Below are 10,835 nucleotides of genomic sequence, written 5' to 3' on the forward strand. Positions count from 1 at the left end.
TAACACTGCAACATTTTGACTTTGTATTGTCTTTTCCGCTCCTTTATATGTTTACATATAAGCACACGGTTGTTTGCTGCTGTTTTAATGGTCCGTATATAATAATGAGAAACTTAATTTGAAAATGTAAAATTTTATGTGAAAAAAAAGTGTTTTTGTATAATGTCAATTTTATTCCTTTTCTTCTTTTCCTAAAAAAACAAGTGGGCAAGTCTGACTTTTCCGTAACAGCCAAGAAAATTGCAATTGGCGCATCTCTAAAGAACACCATGAAAGTATTATTGAGCTCACTGTGGTACTCTCCCTGTTACTCATTCACATTCATGCAGTCTCTGTGGCACTCTGCTGCATTAAACCAGCAGGGTTTGTGTCTGAGGTTGTGTGTGGGTGTTAGCGCTCTGCTATTTCACACTCAGGATCCCGCCCTCATCTGGACTGTGAGATGGAATGTGTCTTGAAATTATATGAACTGTGCTTAATGCACAAAAACACACATGTCTCATAATATACTGTAAACATAGACAGAAGCAGTGTAACCTTAAAGGAGAATGTGTAAATTTTCACACATCAGGAAGGAGAATTCATGAGTCAAACCTCTGGTTGGATTAAACAGGGCTGCCATGTCAATTGATTTAGCGGTAGCACAACGCTCCTGTTGTTCGAGAGAAGAAGCCCCCTCAATCATGGTTAAGTGGCTAAATGTAGAATCAAACACCCACTCTCTTTACTCAATTAGTTTGACATTTATGATAATAACTGAAGTGTCATCCTAGTAGAATTTACTGCAGTACAATTAAGACCGGTGGCAGATGGATATAAAGTGTTGATTTAAAAATATGTCTTTTTGATCCAGCTGGTAGGTGGGCCTTGGATTTGGCTTGACTGTTTACAACATGGTGGCCAATTCAGCTAAACTGAAATGCATTGATTGGAGTTCATAAGCAGTGACTGACACTGCTCCCTGGCTCTGGTTGTTTTACATGCAGACACATTCTGTAGCGCACTAACTGTCAGATTTTTAGTTTGTTTTTTTGTTATTTTTATGCTTAAGAGAACTAAACTGTTTCGTTTGTTTCGAAGATGTGAGGAAAAATATTAATCTTTTGTCCATGTGCACAATGTCTTGAATCATTTTTGGCACCTTAAAAATGCTGGCTTAACTGCTGCCAAAATATTCTCATGGAAACCCCCACATTCTCCATCTACTACTAATGGATATCTTCCTTTCATGACGTTCTAATCTAAGAACTGTCGATCCCTTCTATAAACAATGCTAAAGGAGAAACACTAAAGGCTTTAAAAGAGCTGCTGACCTAGTTGTATCCTTCATATAAAATATGGTCGTAGAATATATGTACACCTTGAGGAGTAGGGGATAGGAGAGGACTCATTGCCAACTTAGTGTACAAAGATATGTCATTATCATTTAAACAACAAAAAGTAAATGTACTGAAACAGAAATGCTAAGTACATCAGAATGATGCTTACAGTAGCAGCATTGCAACTCCATGTCATATGAAAGCTAACAGCTGAATTCCCTCCCCTCACATCCTCAGTGCCTGGGAAATCCACTGAGGAAGTGAGCTCAAAGTGAGGGGGGGGCACACAGGAAAGCTGACTGCAGTTTATCACCACAGGAAACACTGCGGCAGGCTGATCAAATGTGAAAGAAAAAGTGGAAAATCTGCACAGTAGGCAGGTGTACTGTAGGTCAGTGTCACTGAAAGGTCCCAGAAAACGAATTCATCATTGGAGAGTAACAGATTACATGTAACAGGATTACGTAATCAGGATAACAAGGTGAATGTATTCCATTACAGTTACATAAAAGACTTAATCATATTACTGGTACATTTAAAAAAACTGTGTGCATTAAACTAAAACGGAGCATTTTCTGTCAGCTCAGATTTTATTTCTGCTTTTTTAAACTGTAGTATGTGCTCATGTGTTTAATTATTGGTGTATAAGCTACTGCCTGAATATGCTGAATGAAAGGCAGGTTTTCCTATCAATAAAATATTTTTTTATCCTAAATATTTTTGGTTTCTTCTTTTCTAAGGTTACATTGTTCTGTTGCCTTACATAAAACACTGAGCTAAAAAACATCTAATTGTTATTTATTTTCTCTTGAATTTATTGGCATTACATTTGATATAGAGGTAACCCTGAAGTGACGCAAAGGAATCAGGTTACTCTAACACTCATGTTTAATGACTGGAAGTTTAGAAACACATTAGAAGCATTTGATGCAAGTTGTAAGTCTGATAATATTGCTCCCCTGCTGCACCATATCTGAAAAACATGGAGATGTGCTGCAGATGATCTCAATGCATCACCAGCTAATTATTCAGTAGATAGTAAAATCCTTTCCCAGGATTTAAACAATCACTGTGTGTCATGTTGTGCCATGGGTGCATAATATCATTAATATAATATCATGAGTTATTTGATATAGCGTAACCAAAATAACAGTATTTTAGAGGTAAGTACTGTATTTATGCCCTCTAGCTGTTGTGAGCAGGAGCCTTTTTATGTATCATCTATTTCTTAGCATTTATTTAGTTAAGGTGTCCACATTCCATAGTTTAATAAATATGTGAAGCTACACTGACCCTCCTCTGGAGCAATGCAATGAAATATCTGTGGAAATAAGAATCGTTCTTCTCTCCGGTCTCGCCCTGTCAGAGAAATGAGGGTAGACAACTGGCAGGAGGCTGCGCGGGGCTACATAACTGCCCCAGCAGGCGGCTCAGCCCCCCTCCCTCGGCTCCTTAAAGTTATCCCACTACAACTCAGTCTCTCCAACTTGCCTACAGTCCTCTCATTCCTCCTATCTGTGTTCCTTTCATCCCAGCCTGCCTCTCTCTTCTCTTTGACCCCAGAGTCAGCCAAGCGGGTTAAGAGGGAAGAGCGCGGGGGGACGACTAATATGGTCAAAATCAGATGGAGACACTTCAGTGGGGTTAAACTGTGTGGTGCCTCCTAAAAGAAAACATTGATCTGTTTCTCTTTTGTACAGCCTCCTGTTTCCCTTTCTGCCTTTTGTTTTGATGGGTACAGGATGGAATAGCTTGAGTCGCTATTTTTGGCTAAGCACCGGATTGGGGAATGTCCCAGCACAGGGGGGCATCTGCGCAGACACTGAGATTCCCTGAAATGAATAAGGAACTGTCCTGTGACAGACCCCCGAGCTCCACATCAATGAAAGCACACAAAGAAAGAAAAGTTTAAAATAACACAGTCCTGATGTTTGAATGAGCAATGCGTCACTCAGAGGTGGGCAGGAGCAACACAAACGGGGAGTGTGTGTGCTAATGTGTATTGGTGGGCAGATGGGGGCATGAGGGTGGAAGTTTGAAGTTTGTATGTCTATTTGTGACACATACAAAGCAGTGGGGCCACACAATCCCTCTGGTATGTGGGATTTCCAGGTTCAAAATAGGCCCTGCCGTGGAAGGAGGGCAGGAACAAACAGCAGAAAGAGGAGGGGAGAAGAAGAGTACAACTCATGATTTTATGTGTTCACGGCAACCAAAGGCAGAATTTGGCTTGTCATTGTCGTGCTGTGCTTAATCTACCCACCTGTCACAAGCGTGGGGAAGTTTCATGGCCGGTTGAAGTGGGAGGTGTTTGGTATGACGGATGGAAAGCAGCCAAGTCGGTTACAGTGCCACTGTTCACACATGTGGTGAGCGCAGAGGAGGGAAAGTGGGACAGCCGCCACACAAACTGACAAGCAGACTTGAACATATATCCCCAAAAACACTCTCTCACTGCGGTCATGCAGGAAATGTGGAACTAGGTGGAACATCTGATACATCCAATACAAACACCATGCAGCCAATGAGGGGCAAAATCTCTATTTTGAACTGTAGTGGATTTTCACAAATGTCAAAGTAACCAAATATAAGGATATTTGTATAAAAAAAACCTGCATTTTGTCACATCTTTAAAAAGTTCATGTAAAGATACAAGGTAGGCAGAAGAACGGTCCAGGACAAAGATGAGTATCTCTACAAGGAGTTTATTTAAAGGTGGGGTAGGTAATTTTGGAGAAACCAGCTCGAGTGCGCTATAATTTGAAAATACACAGCCGGAACAAATCTGCCACTTCCTTACAGAGCCCCTCCTCCAACACACACGAACGCGCACATGACCAATGAGGGCACGAGATAAGTTTGTGCACAGATGGAAGGCTGACAGGCAGGTAGGCCATCCAGTTACTTTAGCCGGGCCGGCTAAAATGATTGGTCGTGCTTTTTACAGTACTACGGCTTCCACAGATGACATTTTTTTATGGATTTTTTTTCAAAGCACTTAAGATATTCATTGCTATCGGGATGTTAAGAGCATTCCATGGAATATAACAAAAAGTGTATCTCGAGCCGGTTTCTCAAACTTACCTACCCCACCTTTAATGTCACATCATTGCTTTTGATGGGCTCCGCATTACTGGTCAATTACACCAAACAACCAGTGGTGGAAAGTAACTAAGTACATTAACTCAAATACCAAATACACATTTAAGGTACTTGCACTTAACTGAAGCATTTTTATTTCATTGCACTTTATACTTCTACTCTTCTACACTTTGGAAGCCAATTTTGTGCTTTTGCCAACATTTATGTACAGATGTATTTACTAGTTACTTTAAAAATTCAGATTGTGACACACAATCAAAACATTTTAAAATATTATTTGGTATAGATTGAAACCATCAAACACTACATTTGATTAGCTAAAACTAAGAGTGGGAAAGTTTTCCACAAAAATGTTTCCCAGTTTCAGCATCGTAAATGTGAAGATTTTAAAAATAATAATAAAAAAATGTTTTCCGCAATAAGTGATTTCACTCTGGACACTTTGAGTACATTTTGCTTATCGTACTATAATACTTTCACTTAAGTACCCTTCTTGATGCAGTACTTTTAGATGACATTTTGTATTTTTTACCAGATTGATTTACTCAAGAACTGTTCTTAAGTACAATTGTAAGAGGCTACTTGTACTTTACTTAAGTATTTTGATTATTTGCTACATTGTACTTCTTCTCCAGTACAATTCAGAGGTAAATCGTGTACTTGTACTCCACTACATTTATTTAGAACCTTTAGTTACTTTACAGATTTGGATTAATGATGTGAAATATAATTAACACTTAAATCAGACTTTAGTTCCACCTGGAGTAAATTCCAAAGCTACCCTGCAGTATAGAAAGTCATTCAAACTAGCTGCACCTTTACCAGCTTTGATAAACAGATGAATGCATCAATAATCATTATCAAAACACATCATAAGCCAATCTGCATAATAAGTACTTTTAGTTTTGGCACTTGAAGTGCATTTAGATGCCAATACTTTCCTTTTTTTAACTTTTACTCGAGTAACATTTTAATTGTAGGACTTTTACTTGTAACAAAGTATTCCTACACTCTGGTACTTATACTTTTACTCAAGTGCAAGGTCTGAGTACTTCTTCCACCTTTGAATTTTAAAGTTTAGTATCCGTACTTTTAATCAAGTTAGACATTTGAATACTTTTTCCACCACTGAAAACAACTTGTATTAATTGGTACCGGATGTTATGGAAGGAAGATATTAAGTCTAATTCTCTCTGTGGATAAACAGTGTCAGCCGCTGACTGCGTCACCTGTCCGCGTGCCTGGTTCCCTACCGCACAGTCTGCTTCGCACACGCTGACACACACTACTGTTAGAACACGGAGCCACTAACATAGTCTTGATAAAGTTCATGGTACTCACCCAGAGTCCCGGGCTGCAGCAGCACAGTGAGCAGGCAGAGAGACAGAACTCCCCGCGGTCCCTCCATGTTCACCGGTCTCCTTCTCCTCTGAGGCAGCGGGGCGAGGGGGGGGGGGGGGAGTCCGCTGCGCCAAGAGCTGCACTCCGCTCAGCAGCTGGAGACTCACTGCTGAACCATTCACACACACACACACACACACACACACACACACACACACACACACACACACACACCACACACACACACACACACACACACACACACACACACACACACACACACACACACACACACACACACCACACACACACACACACACACACACACACACACACACACACACACACACACACACACACACACACACACACACACACACACACACAAACCCTCCTTCGGTTTCTCTCTCTTCCTGTATACCTCTCTGCAAACGGGCTTTAAAGTGTCAGGAAGTAGTGTTGCCAAAGTATCAAATTAGAAAATATTAACTTAAGATTGTTAAATATAAATTACTCTTATATTGTAGTGTGTGTGTGTGGTGTGTGTGTGTGTGTGTGTGTGTGTGTGTGTGTGTGTGTGTGTGTGTGTGTGTGTGTGTGTGTGTGTGTGTGTGTGTAAGTGTGTAAGTGTGTAAGTGTGTAAGTGTGTATTTGTGTGTGGCCTAGCATTACTATACTTGTGGGGACCTAAATCTGTTTACACAGTCACGTGTGGGGACTCGCCTCCCTTATGGGGACAAAATGGAGGTCCCCATGAGGGGATTCATTAATTTTAGGGTGAAGACTTGGTTAGGTTTAGGGTTAGGGTAAGTTGTAAGAAATGCTGTAGTGTTTTCCGAAATGCTGTAGTGTTTTGTGAAATGCTGTAGCGTTTGCTGAAATACTGTTGCGTTTAGTGAAATGCTGTTGCGTTTAGTGAAATGCTGTAGCGTTTGCTGAAATACTGTAGCGTTTAGTGAAATGCTGTAGCGTTCTCTGAAATACTGTAGCGTTTAGTGAAATGCTGTGGCGTTTTCTGAAATGCTGTGGTGTTTTCTGAAATACTGTAGCGTTTTCTGAAATACTGTAGCGTTTTCTGAAATGCTGTGACGTTTTCTGAAATACTGTAGCGTTTTCTGAAATACTGTAGCGTTTTCTGAAATGCTGTGGCGTTTAGTGAAATGCTGTAGTGTTTTCCGAAATGCTGTAGTGTTTTGTGAAATGCTGTGGCGTTTTGTGAAATGCTGTTGCGTTTAGTGAAATGCTGTTGCGTTTAGTGAAATGCTGTAGCGTTTTCTGAAATACTGTAGCGTTTAGTGAAATGCTGTGGCGTTTTCTGAAATGCTGTGGTGTTTTCTGAAATACTGTAGCGTTTTCTGAAATACTGTAGGGTTTTCTGAAATGTTGTGACGTTTAGTGAAATGCTGTGGGGTTTTCTAAAATGCTGTGGTGTTTTCTGAAATACTGTAGAGTTTTCTGAAATACTGTAGCGTTTTCTGAAATGCTGTGACGTTTTCTGAAATGCTGTAGCGTTTTCTGAAATACTGTAGCGTTTTCTGAAATGCTGTGGCGTTTTCTGAAATGCTGTGGCGTTTCTGAAATGCTGTGGTGTTTAGTGAAATGCTGTGGCGTTTTCTGAAATACTGTAGCGTTTTGTGAAATGCTGTGGTGTTTTCTGAAATGCTGTGGCGTTTGGTGTAATACTGTGGCGTTTTCTGAAATACTGTAGCGTTTAATGAAATGCTGTGGCGTTTAGTGAAATGCTGTGGCATTTTCTGAAATGCTGTACCGTTTTCTGAAATGCTTTATCGTTTTCTGAAATGCTGTGGCGTTTTCTGAAATGCTGTGGCGTTTTCTGAATACTGTTAGGTTTTCTGAAAAGCTGTGGCGTTTTCTGAAATGCTGTGACGTTTAGTGAAATACTGTGGCGTTTTCTGAAATACTGTAGCGTTTAGTGAAATGCTGTGGCGTTTTCTGAAATGCTGTGGCGTTTTCTGAAATGCTGTGGCGTTTAGTGAAATACTGTGGCGTTTTCTGAAATACTGTAGCGTTTAGTGAAATGCTGTGGTGTTTTCTGAAATGCTGTGGCGTTTAGTGAAATGCTGCGGCATTTTCTGAAATGCTGTGGCGTTTGGTGAAATGCTGTGGCGTTTTCTGAAATGCTGTGGCATTTTCTGAAATGCTGTACCGTTTTCTGAAATAATTTTATCGTTTTCTGAAATGCTGTGGCGTTTTCTGAAATGCTGTGGCGTTTAGTGAAATGCTGTGGCGTTTAATGAAATGCTGTGGCGTTTAGTGAAATGCTGTGGCATTTTCTGAAATGCTGTACCGTTTTCTGAAATGCTTTATCGTTTTCTGAAATGCTGTGGCGTTTTCTGAAATGCTGTGGCGTTTTCTGAAATGCTGTGGCGTTTAGTGTAATACTGTGGCGTTTTCTGAAAAACTGTAGCGTTTAATGAAATGCTGTGGCATTTTCTGAAATGCTGTACCGTTTTCTGAAATGCTTTATCGTTTTCTGAAATGCTGTGGCGTTTTCTGAAATGCTGTGGCGTTTTCTGAAATGCTGTGGCGTTTAGTGTAATACTGTGGCGTTTTCTGAAATACTGTAGCGTTTAATGAAATGCTGTGGCGTTTAGTGAAATGCTGTGGCATTTTCTGAAATGCTGTACCGTTTTCTGAAATGCTTTATCGTTTTCTGAAATACTGTGGCGTTTTCTGAAATGCTGTGGCGTTTTCTGAATACTGTTGCGTTTTCTGAAAAGCTGTGGCGTTTTCTGAAATGCTGTGGCGTTTAGTGAAATACTGTGGCGTTTTCTGAAATACTGTAGCGTTTAGTGAAATGCTGTGGCGTTTTCTGAAATGCTGTGGCGTTTTCTGAAATGCTGTGGCGTTTAGTGAAATACTGTGGCGTTTTCTGAAATACTGTAGCGTTTAGTGAAATGCTGTGGTGTTTTCTGAAATGCTGTGGCGTTTAGTGAAATGCTGCGGCATTTTCTGAAATGCTGTGGCGTTTGGTGAAATGCTGTGGCGTTTTCTGAAATGCTGTGGCATTTTCTGAAATGCTGTACCGTTTTCTGAAATGCTTTATCGTTTTCTGAAATGCTGTGGCGTTTTCTGAAATGCTGTGGCGTTTAGTGAAATGCTGTGGCGTTTAATGAAATGCTGTGGCGTTTAGTGAAATGCTGTGGCATTTTCTGAAATGCTGTACCGTTTTCTGAAATGCTTTATCGTTTTCTGAAATGCTGTGGCGTTTTCTGAAATGCTGTGGCGTTTTCTGAAATGCTGTGGCGTTTAGTGTAATACTGTGGCGTTTTCTGAAAAACTGTAGCGTTTAATGAAATGCTGTGGCATTTTCTGAAATGCTGTACCGTTTTCTGAAATGCTTTATTGTTTTCTGAAATGCTGTGGCGTTTTCTGAAATGGTGTGGCATTTTCTGAATACTGTTGCATTTAGTGAAATGCTGTGGCGTTTTCTGAAATGCTGTGGAGTTTAGTGAAATGCTGTGGCGTTTTCTGAAATGCTGTGGCGTTTAGTCAAATGCTGTGGCGTTTAGTGAAATGCTGTGGCGTTTAGTGAAATGCTCTGACGTTTAGTGTAATCCTGTGACGTTTAGTGTAATGCTGTTGCGTTTAGTGAAATGCTCTGGCGTTTTCTGAAATGCTGTGGCGTTTTCTGAAATTCCGTGGCGTTTAGTGTAATACTGTGGCGTTTTCTGAAATACTGTAGCGTTTAGTGAAATGCTGTGGTGTTTTCTGAAAAGCTGTGGCGTTTTCTGAAATGCTGTGGCGTTTAGTGAAATGCTGCGGCATTTTCTGAAATTCTGTGGCGTTTTCTGAAATGCTGTGGCGTTTAGTGAAATGCTGCGGCGTTTTCTGAAATGCTGTGGCGTTTTCTGAAATGCTGTAGCGTTTAGTGAAATGCTGCAGCGTTTTCTGAAATGCTGTGGCGTTTTCTGAAATACTGTAGCGTTTAATGAAATACTGTGGCATTTTCTGAAATACTGTAGCGTTTAGTGAAATGCTGTGGCGTTTTCTGAAATGCTGTGGCGTTTTCTGAAATGCTGTGGCGTTTAGTGAAATACTGTGGCGTTTTCTGAATGCTGTAGCGTTTAGTGAAATGCTGTGACGTTTTCTGAAATGCTGTGGCGTTTTCTGAAATGCTGTGGCGTTTAGTGAAATACTGTGGCGTTTTCTGAAATACTGTAGCGTTTTGTGAAATACTGTGGTGTTTTCTGAAATGCTGTGGCGTTTAGTGAAATGCTGCGGCGTTTTCTGAAATGCTGTGGCGTTTGGTGAAATACTGTGGCGTTTTCTGAAATACTGTGGCGTTTAGTGAAATGCTGTGGCATTTTCTGAAATGCTGTACCGTTTTCTGAAATGCTTTATCGTTTTCTGAAATGCGTGGCGTTTCTGAAATGCTGTGCGTTTAGTGAAATGCTGTGGCGTTTAATGAAATGCTGTGGCTTTAGTGAAATGCTGTGCGATTTTCTGAAATGCTGTACCGTTTTCTGAAATGCTTTAATCGTTTTCTGAAATGCTGTGGCGTTTTCTGAAATGCTGTGGCGTTTTCTGAAATGCGTGGCGTTTAGTGTAATACTGTGGCGTTTCTGAAAAACTGTAGCGTTTAATGAAATGCTTGGCATTTTCTGAAATGCTGTACCGTTTTCTGAAATGCTTTATCGTTTTCTGAAATGCTGTGGCGTTTTCTGAAATGCTGTGGCGTTTCTGAAATGCTGTGGCGTTTAGTGTAATACTGTGGCGTTTTCTGAAATACTGTAGCGTTTAATGAAATGCTGTGGCGTTTAGTGAAATGCTGTGGCATTTTCTGAAATGCTGTACCGTTTTCTGAAATGCTTTATCGTTTTCTGAAATGCTGTGGCGTTTTCTGAATACTGTTGCGTTTTCTGAAAGCTGTGGCGTTTTCTGAAATGCTGTGGCGTTTAGTGAAATACTGTGGCGTTTTCTGAAATACTGTAGCGTTTAGTGAAATGCTGTGGCGTTTTCTGAAATGCTGTGGCGTTTTCTGAAATGCTGTGGCGTTTTCTGAAATGCTTTATCGTTTTCTGAAATGCTGTGGCGTTTTCTGAAATGCTG

General features: G+C 40.5%; 1 protein-coding gene across 1 annotated transcript in view; it reads right to left on the reverse strand.

The window, feature by feature from the left end:
- LOC117553895 (TGF-beta receptor type-2-like) overlaps positions 1-5,895 on the reverse strand; it is a 50,243-nt gene extending 44,348 nt beyond the window's left edge. The window contains exon 1 of the mRNA XM_034228005.1: positions 5,763-5,895. Within this exon, the coding sequence (XP_034083896.1) occupies positions 5,763-5,829 (67 nt within the window). The 5' untranslated portion in view covers positions 5,830-5,895. The remainder of the gene's footprint in view (positions 1-5,762) is intronic.
- Positions 5,896-10,835: the final 4,940 nt, after the last annotated feature.

The sequence above is a fragment of the Gymnodraco acuticeps genome, unplaced genomic scaffold, assembly GCF_902827175.1.
Source record: "Gymnodraco acuticeps unplaced genomic scaffold, fGymAcu1.1, whole genome shotgun sequence".
Lineage (NCBI taxonomy): Eukaryota > Metazoa > Chordata > Actinopteri > Perciformes > Bathydraconidae > Gymnodraco > Gymnodraco acuticeps.